Consider the following 19,725-nt stretch of genomic DNA (forward strand, 5'->3'; position numbering starts at 1 on the left):
GTAGGCGGAGCTCTTCCCGTCTCATCCGATTCACCCCCGGAAAAGCAGCGCCCATTTTTTGTCACCTTCATTACAGAGGGCCTTTTTTTGGAGGAAATATCACTGGGCCATTACCAAAGGCGGGGGAAAAAAATCCAGTCCAGCTAGCAATCCATGAGCTTGTTCACTGCCATTGACAGCGATGGACGTCTAATCCTTCAGAACAGAGATTCAGTCATTCTTTGGATTCCAAAACGGATTAAGGTGTGTGTCAAATTGTGTGTTTGACAAATCTTTTTGCACTTCATTTCGAGTAAATTGCTTCAGAGCTAAAAAAGAAAAAAAAACATAAAACAAATCCATCGGAAATGATTTTAAAAAGTCATTTCCATTCTTACTGTACTTATGGTTTGAATGATTACTTATTTTAAAAGATGTTCCTTGACAATTGTCTTACCGGTATTTTTGTAAATGTACATGACAAACATATGACAATATGTAAGCGTTATTTTGATAAGGAAAACATTCTCCATTTGAAATTGGTAAGAATTCAATTTTAATCAACCATTAAAGTGTTCAATGTTTGTTTTATCTTAAAAATAAATAAATGCACCAATTTCTAGCAGTGATTTCTTTTCAAGAAATACAGAAAAAAAGGATCAGAATCATCTGATCGCACTTTCCCACGGTAGCCACTAGAGGGCGCCTCGACCTTTGACCTCTGACCGAACGCCACCATAGGTGCTGGCCACCTATCTGAGTGGTGACACGGACACCCAATGACCCAACACTTTCCATTCCTGTCTTACGTTACCTTGGTGACCGTCTACGTCAAGTCGAATGCAAAAGACACTTTGAATAAACGTCTGGAATGGATGCCTTCTTACTTCCTGTTTGTGCTCTCAGCTACAAAGTCTAAGGCCATGGTGGAGGAGGGGCTTGCATCCAAAATAGTCCGGCGAGCCAGGCGGCGGCCAGGAGTCGCGGTGACCTCCGTAGGCCCGTTAGCGCCTCCCAGAAGGGGCGCTCAAATGAAAAGGGAAAAAGAAAAGTTCCGTTCGCCGGGACCGATCACTCGCCGACCTCTTCTGACCCCGACGCGCCATTGAGGTTAAAGCCTCGACCACGCCAGAGGAAGGGCGGTAGCGCCCGCGTTGAATATGACCAGACACCACGTGCCCATCTAATGTCACTGTTGGTGACATATTGGATGTGGCAAAGGAGACTAAAATGAGCTTTGCTCAAATCCATCAACACATTCTACTCTCCCTAAATTTGGATATTGATATAAGAATTAGTAACATATCGTTAGTATTGTAGCGTAATTGAAGCAAGTAGACAATATTATATAATTTTTATCATGAGGAGAGAGTTCATAAGGATTAATAAACAGGACAAAGGCAGCAGGAATATATTTGTTTCATTTTAGAAGATAGTATGTATAGTGAACAACCGTATCTATTTGATTGACGTTCCTCCAAAGTCGGTTGTGGCGGAAGTCCCGCCTTCCGCACTGGTTGACATGCGCGGAGCTTGAACGTCACTTCCCTTTTCCCGTGGCTGTGAGCGAGACATCATGAAGGCGTCCGGCACAGTACGTAAAAAAGGCTTTTTTCGCCTCGTTGTCTGACCGCACGCGAAATTTTAGCGTACATATTGCACCATAAAGAAACGTTTCATTCTTTCGTTAGCTCGCCCGTCGTCTAACTACCTCTCGAACGTTCATTTTGTCGCCTGTTTCGGCTCCGGTGTTTTGGCCATACAATATGGCGTCGGGGCACCATGTGGACGACGGTGAGTCCCAGTAGCCAGCTAATATGGAATATATTATTGCTATATTTCCCCCGTGTTAAAGAACAATATCGTCATTTTACGGTTTTTCGTGCCAAAAGTATGCCTACTCGTGTCACTGGCTTCATAGTGTCTCAAAAAGTATGCAATGGAGTAGTTCTCCGGAATTAGTTTTTTTAACCCCCTCACTGCAGTACTCCGTGTACATTGCTAGCATACATTTCTAATTACTACTTAACTATAACTTGACTGTTGAAGACAGCCACAGACAAAAATATTTGCAATTCAGCACATTTCCACTTTTTAATGAACCCAAATCCACGTGAACGAGCATTAAACTGCTGCCATTAAGAAAGGTAGACGTCCACTCCCATTTGAAAGACGGGGACAGAACGTTTGTCCAAACGTATTTCCCCACTTAACCAAAAATGTCCGCAGCCTAACCCAAAGGTCACATGCTGTCAGTGGTGTGACTATAGCAAGGCTTGCGCACATCAAACTTGGACCTCGTCGCCTTTCTCGGCTGCCGTGCCGCCGAAAGTGAAACCGAGGTCGGACAAAGCGATCCCCGCGTCCGTTCGGCCCGATTAACGGCGTCCTGTTTTTCCACGGCAGCTACGAGAGTACAAGGTGATCGGGCGACTGCTCCCTTCGGCCAAGAACCCCACCCCGGCGCTGTACCGCATGCGCATCTTCGCCCCCAACCATGTGGTGGCCAAGTCACGCTTCTGGTACTTCGTGTCTCAACTGAGGAAGATGAAGAAGGCGAACGGCGAGACCGTTTACTGCGGACTGGTGGGTACTACCCCCTCCCGGGGGGGATTTTTCCCGACTGACGACCGGTCACCCCTTGCAGGTCCACGAGAGGACCCCCCTGAAGGTGAAGAACTTTGGCATCTGGCTGCGCTACGACTCGCGTAGCGGCACCCACAACATGTACCGCGAGTACCGAGACCTGACCACCTCCGGAGCCGTCACGCAGTGCTGTGAGGGCCCCCTCTTGCCGTACCCCTTTTGTTAATTTGGCACGTGACTAATTTGAGGTGCCTCGGCAGATCGTGACATGGGCGCTCGCCATCGCGCGCGGGCCCACGCCATCCAGATCATGAAGGTGCAGGTGATCCCGGCCAACAAGTGTCGCCGACCCGCCATCAAGCAGTTCCACGTGAGTCGCCCGCTGCCGTTTTCAACGCGAGGCGGATCTCTCAGCGGGCCGCCCCTCGTTTTCGGGGCGCTCCGTTTTACAAAAATCCGCCAGATGATCAAACAATCCCCGGCCCTCTTCCGGTTTTTGAGCTTCCGTCTCGAAAGTCGGCGGTTTGCCAGGGGGTACACAGATTATAGTTTTTTGGCATTTGTGCCAACGTCCTTTTTTTGTCTTTCAGGACTCCAAGATCAAGTTCCCGCTGCCGCATCGCGTCCTGCGTCGCCAGCACAAGCCTCGCTTCACCACCAAGAGACCAAACACCTGCTTCTAAATGTGTTGCTCCAAATAAAAGTTCTTGTTTGTTTGGAAATAGCTGCGTCCCACGCTTTTATTTTGACCTATCGCGGGAAATGACATTTTTGAGGGGCTTATTGTTAAGCTGCCGTTCCAAGCGAGCCAATGGGGTGGCAAATGCGTGAACAAGTGACCATTTGGAGAACTGTTCTGATGCTCCCCGGCTTTATTGGGAACCAAACAAATGCTTGGAATGTTAAAAAAAATGCGGGTTGCTCGAATATTGAAGAATTTATTTTGGCCTTGAAGACTTGTTTGTTGACGGGCTCAGTGAAAATAAGATTTTCTAATTGGCACATGAATGAAAATTCAAAAGTTCAACATCCACATGTTGATATCTGGACTCCCGTATATGGTATTCCCAAAGAAAGTTGTGTTCACAAACGAAAATGTAGATTTAGCCCATTGATTTTGACTTTACACTCTACTCCACTAGGGGCGCTATGATTCCCGAATAAAGCAGAATAGAAGAAGCAAATCCGGGTCGCTGAACCGGATGCGGAGTGAGTAGACACGCCGCGCAGCAGCGGCAGCACAAGCAACCTCTCCTCCGCCGGAAAGCTCGCCAAAATCGGCGCCGTCCGTCTCTTTCTGCCCTCAGCCGTCGAACGCCGCCACAGCGTCAAACGTCACTCGGACGAAGGAAACGTGAGATAGAATCGCCGGACGGGCAACCATGCGAATGACGACGGGGGCCGGTGGGAGGGGGGTGCGGGGGGGTTCACTTGTTGGCCAACGAGCGCATCGTCACGAAGCATCGTGCGTTTTCTTGAAAAGCTTCAAATGTCGGCTTCGAACGGAACACACGTGTCAACTCCAACGAGCCCATCTCAGTCGGGTCCAAAGCGACACGTAACGCTGGGGCCAATGGGCCTCACATGGGGGGCCCCCCCACACTGACACCCAATGCCCGAGCGAAGCCTCCAGCATCACGTGACCGCTGTCCATTCATTTTAACCGGGAGGGTCGTCCGGCTTCGAACGGACGGGCGTTTGGCTTGCGTGCCACCCGCTCACCAGTCCTGGTTTTGTCTATCCGAGCAGATGCGAGGAAGCCGCCCGCGGCGGCCCCAGCAGACAACAGCGGACCCGAGCTAACCCTCCGATGGCCTGCCTGCCTGGCTACGTCGTCGCCGCGCACATGGACGAGCAGGCGCTGATGGGGCTCGACCCCGGCGCCGACGCGCGCCACCGCCACAGGGTCAGACGCCCGCCCGCCTGCCTGCTTCCGCGTGTCTCGCGCCGACGTCGACCGTCCCCTATTGCGTGTGCGGCAGGCGATGGCGTACTTCGAGCAACTCAAAGAGTCGCAGGACGCCTGGGAAGTGTGCGCGCAAGCGTTGGCCAAAGGACTATACAAGTGAGTGGCGAGACGAACGCCGCCTTTCCGCCGGGCGTCGGTCAAGCGCCTTTTATTTTTTGGGTCCGCAGCGACGACCACGTCAAGTTCTTCTGCTTCCAAGTCCTGGAGCACCAGATCAAATTCAGGTAAGGGGGCGGGGCCGGAGCCGGCCAGAGTCGGTCGGGGCTGACGTCGCGGTCGTCGTCGCAGGCACGCCGGGCTGAGCGGCGGTCAGCGGCAGCTCCTCCGAGAGACGCTGATGAAGTGGCTCCAGTCTCAGGTGGGTCTCGGCGCCGGCCGGGGCGACGACGCCGCCGACGGCGAGGGTCTTCACCCCCTCCCGTGCGCGCAGCTGGAGCGGCCGCAGCCCGAGAAGGTCTTCGTCCGCAACAAAGCGGCGCAGGTGTTGGCGTTGACCTTCGTGGCCGAGTACCCGGCGCCCTGGCCCGAGTTCTTCTTCGACATCCTGGCGCTGGTGGGCCTCAACCCGCACGGCGTGGACATCTACCTGCGCACGCTCATGGCCGTCGACGGCGAGGTGGCGGACAGGGACATCGCGCGCGCGCCGGAGGTAGCGCCGCTCGCCGGAGCGCCGTCGGGTCCGGTCTGGTCCACAGCGTGCCTTGCCTGCAGGTGACGCGGCGCAACACAATGATCAAAGACGCCATGCGGGAGCGCTGCATCCCGGGCCTGGTGGAGTCCTGGTTCCAGATCCTGCACACGTACCAGCTCAGCCACCCCGAGCTCACCTGCCAGTGTCTGGAGGTGGTGGGCGCTTACGTGTCCTGGATCGACCTGGGCCTCATTGCCAACGAACGGTCGGTTGCGCCACGCCGCTAAACCCCGCCCCTTCGCCCGCCCGCTCACGTCCGTCCCTCCCACCGCGCGGCCAGGTTCGTCAACCTCCTGCTCGGCCACATGTCGGTGGAGGAGCTGCGCGAGGAGGCCTGCGACTGCCTGCTCGAGATCGTCAACAAGGGCATGGACCCCGTGGACAAAACCAAACTGGTGGAATCGCTCTGCGCCGTTCTGCAAGCCGCCGGCTTCTTCCACGTGGAGCGGGTGGGTGGACTCACCTCGCCACGGCGTCGCTCGGCTCGACGCTCTCTCACGAAGTCGCGCGCTTTTTTTCGCCGAAGGAGGAGGATGTGGACTTCCTGGCCAAGTTCTCACGCCTGGTCAACGGGATGGGCCAGAGCCTGGTCGCCAGCTGGACCAAGTTGGCCAAGGCGGGCGTCGCCGAGGACGCCAACGCCGCGCTGGACGCGCTGGAGACCAAAGTGGCGCTGGCTCTGAGCCTCCTGGCGCACCCCGACGACGACATCTCCGCCAACGTGGTGACCTTCTGCTACGAGTACCTGCACGTCCTCAAACAGGTCGCCCTCCCGTGCGTGCGCGTCGGCCCGGGCCGGACCGCCGCTCAACCGCATTCTTCTTGCCTCGTCCGCAGCTGCCCGAGCTCGGCGACGGCCGCAGGACCAACGTGGAGGTACGTCCAACTGTTTATTCGTGTTTATTTATTATTATTTCAATGTGGATGCCGCTCGTTGTGGGCCGTATGCCGATACACCCGTCGGATTGGACGTCTGTCGTCGAAACGGTAGCAAATCCCATCAGCTGTCGGGCTCTTTAACAAAAAAATGGGTGTAAAAGTGTTAAGACCTACCGTATGCATGCATGTACATCTATGTGTATGTGCTAATATATGTGCTAATATATGTGTATGTATATGTATGGGTATATATGTATGTGTGTGTGTGTGTGTGTATATATATATTTTATGTGTATGTATGTGTGTGTGTATGTATTTATATATATATACATATACACATACATATACACACATATATATGTGTGTGTGTATGTGTGTGTATATGTATGTGTGTGTGTGTATATATATATATATATATATATATATACTTACTTCAGAGACACGCTTATTTATTTATATATTTATTCATGTATTTATTTATTAACTTACTTATGACCTATCTATTTATGTCTGAAATGCCTTTCCTATTCCTGCATCCTCACCCTCTTGCTACTGTGACAACGAAATTTCCCGAATACGGGATGAATAAAGTTATCCAATCCAAATCCGCTCTAAAAACGTTCTTTTTTTTTACCGAAACAGGCAATCCTGCTGGCTGTCATTAAGAAGTTGACGTACGACGACGAGTACAATTTTGACAACGAGGTACGGAGTCACGTCACGATGCGACCGCCGCCGTCCTCACCTACGTCCGTCCGTCTGTCCGCCGCGCCTGACAGGGCGAGGACGAGGCCATGTTCGTGGAGTACAGGAAGCAGTTGAAGATGCTGCTGGACCGTCTGGCCCAGGTGTCGCCCGAGCTGGTCTTGGTCACGGTCCGGCGAGTCTTCGCCGACGCCATGGGGTGAGCCCCCCCGCCGGCTCGCGTGGGGCCGCCGCCGCCGAGGCTGACGCGTGCCGGGTCTGGCCCGCCAGGAAGTGGCAGAGCGCGTCCTTCATGGAGGTGGAGGTGGCCATCCGGCTGCTCTACATGCTGGGTGAAGCGTTGCCCGCCTCGCACGGAGCGCACTTTTCGGGGGACGCCGTCAAGACGGGGGCGCTGCAGGACATGATGACCACGGTGGGCGGGGCGCCGGACGGACGGACAACGGGTGGGGAACCTGGCTCACGTCTCCCCTTTTTTTTCCCCTCCCAGTTGGTCACGTGCGGCGTGAGCGGCTACCGGCACACGTGCGTCTCGCTGGAGTTCTTCGAGACGGTCGTCCGATACGACAAATTCTTCGTGGTGGAGCCGCAGCACATTCCCAACGTTTTGGTACGGGGACGCACGCCGACCCCATGGTTAACCCCCCCGGCCCACCTGAGAGTCTTTGTGTGTCTGGCGCCAGATGGCTTTTCTGGACCAGCGAGGCCTGAGGCACGACAGCCCCAAAGTCCGCAGTCGAGTGGCCTACCTCTTCTCGCGCTTTGTCAAAACGCTACAGTGAGTGAAAACGGGGGTCCCGGAGCCGCCCTTTCCCGCCGTTTCATTTCTCTTTTCAATTTTGGGGACAGCAAGCACATGACGTTGTACGTGGAGGACATCCTGACGCGCATCCAGGACCTTCTTGAGCTGGCCCCTCCCGTAAGCGAGAGCGAGAGCATGTGTGCCGGGAGACCAGGGAGCGCCCCTTGCCTAAGCTCCTCATTCTCCTCCTCCTAACCAGGATAAGAACTTCCCGGCGGCGCTGACCGGCGACGACCAGCTCTTCATGTTCGAGGCGGCGGGCGTGCTGATCGTGGGCGGCGAGTGCGCGGCCGAGCACAAGCGTGCGCTGATGCGCGGCCTGCTGGCGCCGCTGGTGGACGCCTTCGGCCCGCTGCTGGACAAGCTGGCGGCCGAGACGGACGAGGAGGCCCGGGAGGCCCTCGCCGACTGCCTCTGCCACGCCGTGGGCTTTGTCAGGTAAGGGTCCGTGTGGCGGACTCTCTCTCTTCTCTCTTTCGCTCTTGGGGCCAACCAAAGTGACGGCGCCCCCTCTTGGCCGACAGCCGCACCAGCAAGGCCTTCAGCAACAAGCAGACGGTGAAGCAGTGCGGCTGCACCGAGGTCTACCGCGACTGCCTGCTGGCCTTCCTGCCGGCGCTGAGCTGCCCCGTCCAGCGGGGGGCGCTGCGGGGCTGCGTGCGCTCCTTCCTACACCGCATGATCATCTGCATGGAGGAGGAGGTGCTGCCCTTCATCCCGGCCGCCTCCGAGCACATGCTCAAGGACTGCGAGGCCAGGGACCTGCAGGAGCTGATCCCGCTCATCAGCCAGATCACCTCCAAGTTCAAAGTAAGGCTGGCTGGGTGGGTGTGGCCTGGGGCCCTCGCCGCTCGCGCTGGCTGACCCCGAGCCTCCGCCCTCGGCCAGATGCAGGTGTCCCCGTTCCTCCAGCGGATCTTCATGCCGCTGGTGCTGGCCATCTTCGAGGCGCTGGCGCGGCCCGCCGACGACAACGACCAGGCGGCCGCCTTGGAGAAGCAGATGCTGCGCCGCAGCTACTTCACCTTCGTGCAGACGGTGGCCAGCAGCGGCATGAACGAGGTTCTGGCCAATCAGGGTGAGCCACCGAAAAGCCGGCGCCGCCGCCGACCGACCGACTGACCGGCCGCCGCCTACAGGGGCGGAGAACATGGAGCGGGTGGTCTTCACCGTCATCCAGGGCGCCGTGGACTTCCCCGACCCGGTGGCGCAGAAGACCTGCTTCACCGTGCTGGCCAGGCTGGTGGAACTTTGGGGTGAGTAGCGCCGGCCACCGAGGCCCACCCCCCCTAATTGGCGATCCGCTTTTAGGCGGCGAGGCCGGCATGGCGGGCTTCGCCGACTTCAGCTACAAGCACATCGTGCCCGCCTGCTTCCTGGCACCTCTCAAACCCACCTTCGACCTGTCGGACGCTCAGACCGCGCTGGTGAGTGCGTGGGCGACCGCCTTTTTGCCCGGCCTTCCCAACCGCCTCACCTGTCTTTTCAGACTTTGTCCGAGGTGGCCGTGACGCTCAAGACGGTCTACGCCAAGCAGGTGAGCCTGTCGCGCACCACGCAGGTGCCTCCACCGCCGTTAATTTTCTCCGGGCCAGCGCCTTGACTTTTGCACCCCTGCGGGCGCCAGGGCCCGCAGCTGTTGGACTTCCTGCAGCGAGACTACCTTCCGTCGTTGCACGTGTCTCCCGAGGTGGCGCAGGTCAGACCCTCCCCGCGGCCGGCCGCCACGCTCCGGCCACGCTCCACCGCGTTTGACGGCTTTGTCCCCCTCCCCGTTTGGCGTCCATAGGAACTTTGCCACGTCCTGCAGCAGCCCGATGCCAAAGTCCTCAAGACCTACCTGAAGGTACGTGGGCGCCGTACTCCATTTTGGTGCGGCGTTTGACACCCGTTTGATTGGCGCTGGTCCTCGCCCTCAGGTGTTCTTCCAGCGAGCCAAGCCGTAGCGGGGGTCAAAGGGCACGGGAAGCTGATGTGGCAGGAGTCACACACACCGTCTCCTTCCCAAAAGGGCTGAAATGTTTATTTGTATTTTTATTTAAACGTGCCGATCGTGCAAACGAGGCTCGCCGTTGACGGAGAAGCAACGGGTGTAAATAAGACGAGACTAACCACTTTGTTTTGCTCCTTTTTGCTGAGCAGTTAGCGCTTTTGTGTTAGCAACAGTACTAAAAATAAAAAGGAAATACAATCATGCAAAAAAAACACCCAAGTGCTTTATTTCCTCCCCAAAAAAAAGCTTGTCGTCCAATCGGACGAGTGCATTTCAAGAAATCATGATTGGTTCCATAACAAAAAGCAACCCAAAAAAAGCTCTTTGCAACCTTCTGCTGTGCATCAAAGAGTTCATCTTAAGTACAAGTGCTTGCACTTGGCGGCCATTATCCCTTGATGACGGCGATGGGTCGCAGCTTGATGGCCTTGCTGCTGATGCCGGCGTCGTGACACGTGTCCACCACGTCCGTCACGTTCTTGTACGACTGCGGAGCCTGAAACGGGAGCACCGAAGGAAGTGAGGCGTTGCGGAGAGGGGACCGACCGGCGCGTTCCGGACCCACCTCCTCCATGACCAGTTTGGGGGACGCCACCCGGATGGCGATGCCTTTGTCGGCCATCTGGTCCAGCACGTCTTGGAAGTCCAGATTGCGGCGAGACTTTGCCCGGGACAGCGCGCGTCCCTGTGCGACACGGCCGTTGGCTCCATGACGCCTTTACACGCGTGCTTAGGTACGTACCGCTCCGTGGCAGGTGGTCCCGAAGGTGCGCGTCATGCCTTGCTCGGTGCCGGTCAGGACGTAGCTGCACGTGCCCATGGTGCCGCCGATCAGAACCGGTTGGCCCGTCATCTAGAGACGGAGAGGTCAGTCGAATAGCAGGCTCTTCTTTTTAGGGGGGTTGTTTTTTTTTGGGCGAGTGAAACCTGGTAGTCGACGGGGATGAGAGGATGGTGGGGCGGGAAGGCCCTGGTGGAACCTTTCCGGTGCACCAGCAGGGTGCGCTGTCGCCCGTCCACCATGTGCTCCTCCACTTTGGCGATGTTGTGCGACACGTCGTAGATGACGTGCATGTCCAGGTCGTCCGGCGTGCTGGCGAACACCTTGGAGAAGGCCTGCCCCAACGTTTCATAAAGCACCGTTGAGATGGCGGGCGGTGGGCGGAGTCCCGAGTCCGGGTCGTTCCGACCTGTCTGCTGAGGAAGGTCATGGACGAGCGGTTGACCCAGGCGTAATTGCCGGCGGCGGCCATTCCCTTCAGGTAGTCCTGACCCTCCTGCGACGTGACGCGAGCGCACGCCAGCTGACGGTCGTTGACCGCGATCCGGTCTCTCTTCATGGCCTTCTCCATGGCCACCAGAGCATCTGCGGCGGAGAGACGCCGCCTCAGCAACCCGGCCGGAGGAGAGCCCGACTCGCAGTAGGAACCTACCCGTGGCCACCTGATGTCCCAGGCCTCGGCTGCCGCTGTGGATCATGACGCAGACTTGCCCCAGGCGGTCCACGCCCATCTTCTTGGCGGCGTACTGGTTGTAGATCTCGTCCACCACTTGGATCTCGGCGTAGTGGTTCCCCGCCCCCAGCGTGCCCAGCTGCCCAAAGCCAGCGGGTCACCCTGGGCCATCTCCCATTGACCGTTTCCTTGCTCGCTCACCTGTGGCAGGCCCCTCTTCTTGGCCTTGGACGAGACTTTGTTAGGGTCGGCCTGCAGCATGCGCCCGTACTCCTCGCAGTGCTCCTTGTCCTCGGCCCAGGCGTAGCCTTCGCGCAGCGACCAGTCCACGCCCATCTCCAGCGCCTCCTCCAGGTCCCTGCGGACGGCGGCGCCACGCGGGTCAGCACCGCGTGGCGCCGCCGGCCGAGCCAGTCCACTCCGCTTACTTGGCCCCCATGGGGATGACGCCCTTGGAGCCCACGCCCACGGGAATGTGGTCGAAGAGCGCCTGCGCCAGCTGCTCCTTGACGGGCTGCACGTCCCGCTCGTCCAGATTGGTCCTCAGCAGGCGGACGCCGCAGTTGATGTCGAAGCCCACGCCGCCTGCCCGACCACCACGGCTCAACTCACTTGGCGTTCGCTCAGCGTCGTTGTCGACGGCGGCGCTTTACCTGGAGACACCACCGATTCCGGGTCGCTCAAGTCGAAGGCCGCCATGTTCCCGATGGCGAATCCGTAACCCGAGTGGACGTCCGGGAGGCCGATGGATTTCTGCGGAGAAGTGGTCAGTGGAGAGAGCGAGCTTGGTGGTCTCGGAAGTCCAAAAACTGGCCCGCCGCACACTCACGTGGATGATGCCGGGCAGGGCCGCCACGTTCCCGATCTGTTTCATGGCGGGAAGGAAGCCGCCCACCCCTGAGGAAGGAGAAGAATGGAAGGCCGACATGAGATGGAATGGCAAAAAGGGACGTCGAGGACGAAAGGAGCGTGGTGTGCGGACGGAGCACCTCCTCGACACGCGTTCCGCAGTTCCTCAAACATCAGCTTCTCCAGAGGATCGTTGACGTAGAAGATCCCTTCCACCTGGAGTGCACACATGTATTGCCATTGTTCCTATTTGTTCAATCGGCTGCCATGGACGGCGATAAAGGTCAGATCCAAGCAGTTCGCTGCCAATTCAAATGGATTCGTGGTCTACGAGCCATAACCTCATGGTTGGACGTCTATCTTCGTCAATGGCACTGAAAGAATTCAAACGACTTCCCGACCCAACTACCCAATTGATTAACAGCGTGATCGTAACATCCCATGTCATGTCTAAAGTTGAACCGGCACGACAACGCATTGTGACTAGCTTGTCAACTAGCCGCATTTTTTTTTACCTTCATGTTGGGAACAAAACCCTTTTTAATCCTCCAGCAGTTTTTGTCGATCTTGTCCAAATACTGCAACTCGTCGTTGTAGTTTCTACTCATGATTACGGTTTTGTTTTTAAGCCCAAATGAATAACTTCAGCCTTTTCTGAACGTGTCGTATGTGTGCGTAGTATCGAGTTAACCGGAGTTAGCTACGGCACGCCGGAAGCTATTATACATGTCAACACGACTGGGTATTTCATGTATTTTTAGCATGTATATTATTTGTTTTTTTATTATAGAATGAGATAACTCGAAAGAATTTGGTCTTTTATCGTGATTCTTGTGTTTGTTTCTTTTTATCATGTTGACATCAATATAAATGTTGTCTGGCCGGCTCGCCGTAGAAGGACTCGAAGTCCGGTGGCTGAATTTCAAAACAAAACAAATTGGAAGGAAAAGAAAACAATGAACACGTCAACAAATATGTAATTGCCTGTTTATTGTCCATGGAGAAGTAAATGAGTTGTTGAGTGTCTAAACTTCTAAAGGCAACATTTTGTTGCGAGGTGACAACGAATACCTCCTCGCTTTGATGATTTATTTTGAAACAAACGGATGTTTTTGTTCCGATAGCGGGGCTTGATGGAGGAAGGTAATTCGGAAGGCAAACGTTTGGTTAATCTACGTCTACAAGGTTCATTTTCTTCTTTTCTTGCATCTTTTTCAAATGTCCGACGCGCACTCAAACTCGCCACTAAAGCTAGCTTATCTTGATTTAGCTTAGCTTCCTAGTTAGACTGTAGTTTTGTGTATGGGCACAAAAAAAGGGACATTTTCTCAACTTTGACATCTAGCGTTGCATAACAAAAACGAGCTCAGACGCAAACACCCACACGAACTCTTTTTAATGTTGCCTTAATGACTGTCGTTTTGAAAACAGCGAGGATTCTCATAAATGACTCAGCAAAAGCAAAACAACAACAAAAAAAGATGGCTTCATAGATTCGATGACGGCTCGTCTTTTTTCCTCTCTTTTATATGCAGGATGAAGCTGCGAGTTCGCATCTGCAAGCGGACCAGCAAAGTGGACGCGCTCGGTCCCGAGGCCACCGTCCAGGAACTCGTGGAGCACATACGTCACGTCCTGCTGGCCGATCACGGCCTCGGGTGAGAAAAACATTAGTTTCAGTCGCAAGGTGGTGGGCTCTCGGAGCCGGTGTCGCCACTTATCGTTCACGTGGCCGCGAACGCGTCCTGACGTCATAGAGGCCGCTCACAGAGTCAAAAGTCGCGCGTCATGTGACGTCACATGACGTCACCGCGCCGCAGTTCCACCGCCTCAGCATTAGTGCCGTCGCCCTGGGCCGAGAAATACTCGGCGTGTGCCGTCCTTCAATATGATCCCATCTCATTTTTGCCCATTTTCTCATCTCCAGTCCAGACGCGACCTTTGCCCTGTCTCTCAACGGCGTCGAGCTCCTCGCCGACACGGGTCAGAAGTTGTCGTCGTGCGGCGTCGTCCCGGGAGATCTCATCCGTGTCCTCCTTCCCGCCGCCGCCGACGACGGAGGGCCTGACGCCGCGCCCGCCGCCGACCTCGTTGGCCCCGGGGACGACCGGACCGGCGCTCGGACCGCCCCCCTCATGACCTCCGGCCAGGTGAGCGAAGGGACCGCGGCGACCGGAGTCCTCTCTCCGCGGCCTACGCGCCAACTCTCCTCCGCGGGTCTGGATCGGCAGCCCGGCGAGGACGAGGACGCCCCCGGCGGGCCGTCTCCGGACACGCCGGAGCGGCGTCCGACGCTTAGCTGGGAGCCCATGCTGTGCGGCGAGGCCGGCGAAGGTCAGGCGCCGCACTCGCTGGAGCTGCTGTACCGCGCCGCCGAGACGGCCTCCCCCGCCGACGCCGTCATGGTGGCCGCCCACCTCCTCATGCTGGAGACGGGATTCACGCCGCAGGTCGGGACGCGGCGAGTCCGGGCTCCGTCGCCGTGGCCTCGGTCGGGCGCCCCCGGAACTCCTCCTCTTTTCTCTTTTGCCCGCCTCCAGAGCGAGGAGGCCAAGCCGGCCCAGATGCCACCCGGGTGGCGTTCGTCTGGCGGCGCCTACCGACTTCAGTACACGCACACGCTGTGCGAGAGGGCGGCGGTGACGGTGGTGGCGGTGCCCATGAGTCCCGTGCTGGTCATCCAAGGTGAGCATGGACCGCCGAACCCAACCCGAGCGAGACTCACTCACCACCGCACGCGGTCCACGGCAGCCATCCTGCAGCTGGCCGACAACGCCAGCATGGCGGCCAAAGTATGCGTGGACCCCGCCGGCTACGTGACGGAGGCGTGGCCAGGTCCGACCCCGGCCTCCGACCGACCGACCGACCGTCACGCGCGACCCCTTCCTCAACGATGTCCCGTGTCTTCCAGGAAGCAGCGCGGCGGCCGCCTACACGGGTCTCAGTCGACTGTCGCGAGTCTTCAAAGACCAGCTGGTCTACCCGCTGATCGCCGCCACGAGGGAAGGTAACAGTCGCGGCCAAACGCCGATGAGACGCAATGTTTCGTACGGCGCTTTTGCCCCTGCTGGGAATGTTTACAAGTCGCTCCCTGTTCCTGTTTGAGCATGTGGATTGGATTGGATAACTTTATTCATACCGTATTCGGGAAATTTGGTTGTCACAGTAGCAAGAGGGTGCGGATGCAGAAATAGGAAAGGCATTTTAGACATAAATAGATAGGTCAGAAGTGGGTTAATAAGTAAATATATAAATAAATAAGCGGGTTGCTGAAATATATATATATATATTTACAGGTCATTTCCTATGATTTGTCCAATAGTTATTCTGTGTCTCTTCCCGTTCAAAAACGGAGAACGGTCACGCCATATTTGTCTTTTTTTTTTTTACCCCCCGCCCCCAGCATTGTGCCTCCCGGTGGCGTTCGGTCTGTCGGCGTTGCCCCCGGAGTTACTCCTCCTGGTGTTGCGGCTGCTGGACGTGGTGTCGCTGGTGCGCCTCTCGGCCGTGTGTCGACGGCTTAACGCGGCCGCCGCCGACACGGCGCTCTGGAGACACCTGGTGCGACGCGACTTCAGCGGTAAGAATCCTTTGGCGTGTGACGTCAGGGCGGGCGGAGCTTAACCCCTTTCCCGGCCGGGCGTGTGTGTGTGTGTGTGTGTTTAGATCACAAATGGCAGGGGGAGACCAACTGGAAGGAGGTCAGCCATCTCGCTCGCGCGTTCAAACCCGGCCGCTTTTAACCCCCGCCCGCCCGCCGCGTGTGCGTGCAGCTCTACAAAAGTTTCTACAAGTTCCGGCACAAGCGAGGCTGCGTGGAGCGCCCGTGCTCCCTCCCCCCTTTCATCCACCGCCCCGTCTTCGGCCCCGCCCCCTACCCACCCATCCCCGGGGTCATCGGCGGAAACTACGACCGCCGACCGCTGGCTTTGCCCGCGCCCCGCTTCGACCCGGTGGGCCCGCCGATGCGCGGCGAGCGGCGGCGCCGCAGCGACCCCCGACCGCCCCCCGGCGGCGGCGGCGCTCGTCCGGCGGACGTCCGCAGAGGCTTCATCTGAGCCGTCCCGCCGGGACGGGAAAGGACCGCGCTTCTCGGGCCCTCCCGATCGGACGGCGCGCCCCGTCCAGCCCCCGGGGTGTAAATCGGCGTGTTTGCGCACGCGATAGCGCTCGGGGGAAGTGAATCAAAACTGTGCCGAAGGTGAAAGCCCGCATACTCGCACTCTACACTTTGAAAAATTCGACAAATGCATCTTTTTGTTGTTGTTGTTGTTGTTGGAGCCTTTGTAATTTAGCGCTGATTGACCTCACCGATCGGGTTCTCGGAAGAAGCGTTGCTTTGTCGCCGTCTTGTGGCGTCCACTAGCAATTGCAGCAGCAGCTCGTCGCCTATTTCTTTGACTCACTTTGGTGTTTTTTTTTCAAGCCGAGGGCCAATATTGCACATGCTGCGAGAAGCCAATCAACACGTCTTGATTTGGTGATGTTTTGACGCTCGGGGGCTTCCTTTTGTTTATAAGATTAGTGCTTTTTTTCCTTTGCTATATTTGGAGATCCGTGTGACTTCATTAAAGCCAATTGTTCAGTTTTTCAGTGTGGAAATTTAAAGAAGGCCTCACGTGCAGTTCGTCTCATTTTCGTGGACTTTTTGTTATTCGCGGAAGAAGCGCTGACCATACGAGAACTTGGCTTATCAGACCTCCCTTTGTGTTGGTCTTTATCCTCTCAGGCCAGTGATCACACACTGATTACCCTACGTCATCTGCTGCGACGAGGAGTTCTCGATTGCCGGCCTTTTAAACGAGTGACGTCAGAATAATTGAGTGACGTGACCCCCAGGTGTGTGTGTGATGGGACTACCGACTACCGTCGAGTTTTGCCAAACGTCTTCAAGTTGGCGGTTTTGAAAAGCTGCTAAGGAAGAACCTCGCTAGAAGAGAACAATATCACCACAAATCCTCGTTTTATTGGAAGAAGAAAAGAAAAAAAAAAACACGACCACACGCTAAAGGCCAAACTAGCATCGGAGGGGGCGAGGCGCCGGCGACCCGTTAGGGCGCGTCCCATTCCAGAGACCCTCGGATCCGCAAAATATCACGGGGCAACACGTCAAACGACGTCAGGATAGAACGGTTGGAGAAGCGTAGTCGTGATCGACAAGTCGCCGTTGGGAGCCGTCGCGAGAGCTGCGCGCGCGCCCTTTAAGAGCTTGGTGTTACCGGAAGTCGGCGAAGGGGCGGGTCCTGGCGAGCCACACAACGGGACCGACTTAGCGGGCGTACCTCGCCGCCGTCGGACCGCCGTCCGTCGTGTCATGTTCCCCCGCCGGCGCGCCTTTGGGCCATGGCGTCTCTAACGGGCTCGACTTACGGCGCCACCGCCGCCGCCGAATTGGACGCCTCCCTGCGCCAGATGCTCAAGGCCATCGCCGACGAACGGAACCGACTCAACATCCGCCAGGAGATAAGCGGCCTTGGTCAGCTTTCACGCTCGCTGACGTCACGGCGCGTCGTCGTCGTCTCATCGCCGAGCGGTCGCGTGAACCGAGCGTGAACCGAACGTGAACCGAACCCACGGAGCGGCCGTCACGTGACCCGGCAACAAGTCGGGCGTGTGACGTCAGCCCCTGGGACTCCCCCACCCCCGCCCCCTCCCCATCCGGCGTCATCACCGTCTCGCATCTCGCGGCGAATAACTAAAAGTCTGCGTGCGCAGGTTGCCTGAAGGATGACCGCATCGTCTTCTGGACATGGATGTTCTCCACCTACTTCATGGAGAAGTGCGCGCCCCGCCAGGACGACATGCTCTTCTACGTGCGCAGGAAGCCGGCTTACGCGGGCGCCGAGGACTCGGACGGCAAGAAGGTGAGCGCGCTTCGACGGGCGGCGCGGTCGGAATCTCCGCGCTCGTGTCCCGTCTCGTCTCCTAGGCGGAGGTGGAAGTCTACAGGAGGGACTCCAAGAAGCTTCCGGGCCTCGGGGACCCCGACATCGACTGGGAGGAGAGCGTCTACCTCAACCTGGTCCTGCAGAAGGTCAGGCCCGCCGCCACGAGCGCGCGCTCGCCAACCGCAGAGGTGCGCGCGCGCTCATTCCTCAGCTTTTCCAGCTGGACTACATGGTGACCTGCGCCGTGTGCACGCGCTCGGACGCCGGCGACATCCACGTCCACAAGAAGAAATGTCAGGTGAGCCAGGCCCAGGTGGGCGCCGGGCGTCCACGCTGACGCCGCCTCTGGCGCCTCCAGGAAGTCTTTGCGTCTCCCAGCAAGCACGCCATGGACAGCAAAGGGGAGGAGTCCAAGATGAGCTACCCCAACATTTTCTTCATGATCGACAATTTTGATGAGGTGGGGGGGGGGGACGCGCAGGCCACCTGGCGACCGGCGACAGATCACGTGGCGACCGGTCACCGACGGCCAGTTGGGCGCCCCGCGCAGGTGTTCCAGGACATGACGGTGGGCGAAGGCGAGATGGTTTGCGTGGAACTGGTGGCCAGCGACAAGTGCAACACCTTCCAGGGCGTCATCTTCCAGGGTTCCATTCGCTACGAGGCGCTCAGGAAGGTCTACGACAACCGGGTGAGCGGACGCGGCGGGCGGCGAACCCGCGCCGAGCTAACGCCGCTCGGGGCGCAGGTGAGCGTGGCGGCCAAGATGGCGCAGAGGATGTCCTTCGGCTTCTACAAGTTCAACAACATGGAGTTCGTGCGCATGAAGGGGCCGCAGGGCAAAGGTCACGCAGAGATGGCCGTCAGCCGAGTCCCGGACGGCGCCGACGGCGAATACGACCAGCGCGCCACGCCCGTCCACGAAACGGTCGGCGACCCGAACCGCCCCCTGCCACCCCGGGTTCCCGCCTGTCTGAACACGTCGCTTTCCAGGTCACATCGTTCAGCACGCCGCCGACCCCCGAGAGGAACCGCCCGTCCTTCTTCTCGCCGTCGCTGCGTCGCAAGGTCCCTCGCCACAAGATGGCGGAGATGAAGAAGTCTCACTCGGCCAACGACAGCGAGGAGTTCTTCCGCGAGGACGACCGCGAAGGTAAAGGCTCGACTGGCGCGTCGGCATGGCGGTGACGCCGTTATTTTTTTTCCTCAGATCTCTGCAGCGCCACCAACCTGCGATCGCGGTCCCTGTCGGGGACCGGTCGTTCGCTGGTGGGCTCGTGGCTGAAGCTGAACAGCGCCGACGACTACTTCCTGCTCTTCTCGCACCTGACCTACGTCACGCTGCCGCTGCACCGCATCACCGCCGGTAAGCTCCGCCCCGTCACCGCGGGCACCCGTATTTGAGCGTTCCTTCCGTGACCCATCGGCCCCTAAATCACGCCATCTGGTCACGCCATCAGACATCTTGGAGGTGCGTCAGAAACCCATCTTGATGGCGTAGCGACGACGGAGACAAGTGCCTCCTGCGTCGGGCCCCGCCCCCTCCCGGCCCGACCCCTCCTACCACGATAACCAGCCGTCCGACAAGTGCCTCCTCCTCGCCGGAAACTCCGACGGGAAGCGACGTGACTCCGGGCGCGAGCGGCCGGGAAGATCGGAGGGATTGACCACGGGAAGCGCCCGCCACGCAGACACCAAAAAGGGAAGCGGACGCTGGCGGGTTGCCATTTCCGCCTAACCGCCTTCCCGTTTTTTTTCTAACGCGTGACGACCGGTCACGCGAGCGGTGCTTTTGATGTTTTGCTACACCTTCACGTCCTCGGCCAATCGGGCTTTCGTAACGTTAAACTTTTGCGGAGAGAATAAACCAGACGGACCAGACCATTTCAACGTTTCCATTTATTCCCGGGGGGGGGGATATGGGCAGACC

The 19,725-nt window shown here is 57.5% G+C and overlaps 5 protein-coding genes and 1 non-coding gene across 9 annotated transcripts; 5 read left to right on the forward strand and 1 right to left on the reverse strand.

Annotated features, from left to right (window-relative positions):
- Window positions 1-1,435: 1,435 nt before the first annotated feature.
- Window positions 1,436-3,287, forward strand: rpl18a (ribosomal protein L18a). Of its 2 annotated transcripts, none has more exons than XM_077594428.1 (5): window positions 1,436-1,573; window positions 2,386-2,565; window positions 2,627-2,756; window positions 2,826-2,935; window positions 3,156-3,287. In XM_077594428.1, exons 1-5 carry the CDS (start codon window positions 1,556-1,558, stop codon window positions 3,246-3,248), a joined length of 531 nt encoding a protein of 176 aa, XP_077450554.1. In that variant the 5' UTR covers window positions 1,436-1,555; the 3' UTR covers window positions 3,249-3,287. The 2 variants fall into 2 exon arrangements, with proteins under 2 accessions (XP_077450554.1, XP_077450555.1); XM_077594429.1 differs by lacking the exon at window positions 1,436-1,573 and adding an exon at window positions 1,626-1,773.
- On the forward strand, window positions 2,202-2,332 carry LOC144069288 (small nucleolar RNA SNORA68). Its single transcript, XR_013298437.1, has one exon. It is a non-coding gene; the product is annotated as a small nucleolar RNA SNORA68 (small nucleolar RNA).
- Window positions 3,288-3,707: 420 nt separating the features above from the next.
- Window positions 3,708-9,818, forward strand: xpot (exportin, tRNA (nuclear export receptor for tRNAs)). Of its 2 annotated transcripts, none has more exons than XM_077593338.1 (25): window positions 3,708-3,919; window positions 4,315-4,471; window positions 4,548-4,630; window positions 4,702-4,758; window positions 4,823-4,892; window positions 4,965-5,183; window positions 5,246-5,430; window positions 5,506-5,674; window positions 5,752-5,988; window positions 6,063-6,101; window positions 6,747-6,809; window positions 6,884-7,008; window positions 7,080-7,224; window positions 7,300-7,419; window positions 7,493-7,587; window positions 7,653-7,728; window positions 7,811-8,049; window positions 8,136-8,421; window positions 8,500-8,689; window positions 8,751-8,867; window positions 8,923-9,038; window positions 9,101-9,148; window positions 9,239-9,310; window positions 9,401-9,457; window positions 9,531-9,818. In XM_077593338.1, the coding sequence occupies exons 2-25, from the start codon at window positions 4,376-4,378 to the stop codon at window positions 9,555-9,557; spliced, it is 2,931 nt and encodes a 976-aa protein (XP_077449464.1). In that variant the 5' UTR covers window positions 3,708-3,919; window positions 4,315-4,375; the 3' UTR covers window positions 9,558-9,818. The 2 variants fall into 2 exon arrangements, with proteins under 2 accessions (XP_077449464.1, XP_077449465.1); XM_077593339.1 differs by having other exon boundaries at window positions 3,733-3,919; window positions 7,659-7,728.
- On the reverse strand, window positions 9,808-12,793 carry rtcb (RNA 2',3'-cyclic phosphate and 5'-OH ligase). The gene is made up of 12 exons (XM_077593340.1): window positions 12,423-12,793; window positions 12,048-12,123; window positions 11,888-11,955; window positions 11,712-11,811; window positions 11,487-11,643; window positions 11,260-11,416; window positions 11,038-11,197; window positions 10,795-10,970; window positions 10,532-10,720; window positions 10,347-10,457; window positions 10,170-10,289; window positions 9,808-10,100 (listed from the first exon to the last, which is right to left on the reverse strand). Exons 1-12 carry the CDS (start codon window positions 12,513-12,515, stop codon window positions 9,993-9,995), a joined length of 1,515 nt encoding a protein of 504 aa, XP_077449466.1. The 5' UTR covers window positions 12,516-12,793; the 3' UTR covers window positions 9,808-9,992.
- An 87-nt stretch (window positions 12,794-12,880) lies between these two features.
- On the forward strand, window positions 12,881-16,495 carry fbxo7 (F-box protein 7). The gene is made up of 11 exons (XM_077593342.1): window positions 12,881-12,964; window positions 13,032-13,092; window positions 13,443-13,565; window positions 13,835-14,057; window positions 14,139-14,357; window positions 14,448-14,592; window positions 14,659-14,742; window positions 14,819-14,914; window positions 15,311-15,487; window positions 15,574-15,608; window positions 15,681-16,495. Exons 3-11 carry the CDS (start codon window positions 13,444-13,446, stop codon window positions 15,963-15,965), a joined length of 1,386 nt encoding a protein of 461 aa, XP_077449468.1. The 5' UTR covers window positions 12,881-12,964; window positions 13,032-13,092; window position 13,443; the 3' UTR covers window positions 15,966-16,495.
- Window positions 16,496-16,746: 251 nt separating this feature from the next.
- kiaa0930 lies at window positions 16,747-19,676 on the forward strand. 2 transcript variants are annotated; one of them, XM_077593344.1, is made up of 10 exons: window positions 16,747-17,383; window positions 17,623-17,771; window positions 17,837-17,941; window positions 18,016-18,093; window positions 18,154-18,255; window positions 18,346-18,486; window positions 18,544-18,723; window positions 18,789-18,948; window positions 19,006-19,161; window positions 19,256-19,676. In XM_077593344.1, exons 1-10 carry the CDS (start codon window positions 17,251-17,253, stop codon window positions 19,294-19,296), a joined length of 1,245 nt encoding a protein of 414 aa, XP_077449470.1. In that variant the 5' UTR covers window positions 16,747-17,250; the 3' UTR covers window positions 19,297-19,676. The 2 variants fall into 2 exon arrangements, with proteins under 2 accessions (XP_077449470.1, XP_077449469.1); XM_077593343.1 differs by having other exon boundaries at window positions 18,346-18,723.
- The last annotated feature ends 49 nt before the right edge of the window (window positions 19,677-19,725 follow it).

The sequence above is a fragment of the Stigmatopora argus genome, chromosome 23 (assembly GCF_051989625.1).
Source record: "Stigmatopora argus isolate UIUO_Sarg chromosome 23, RoL_Sarg_1.0, whole genome shotgun sequence".
Lineage (NCBI taxonomy): Eukaryota > Metazoa > Chordata > Actinopteri > Syngnathiformes > Syngnathidae > Stigmatopora > Stigmatopora argus.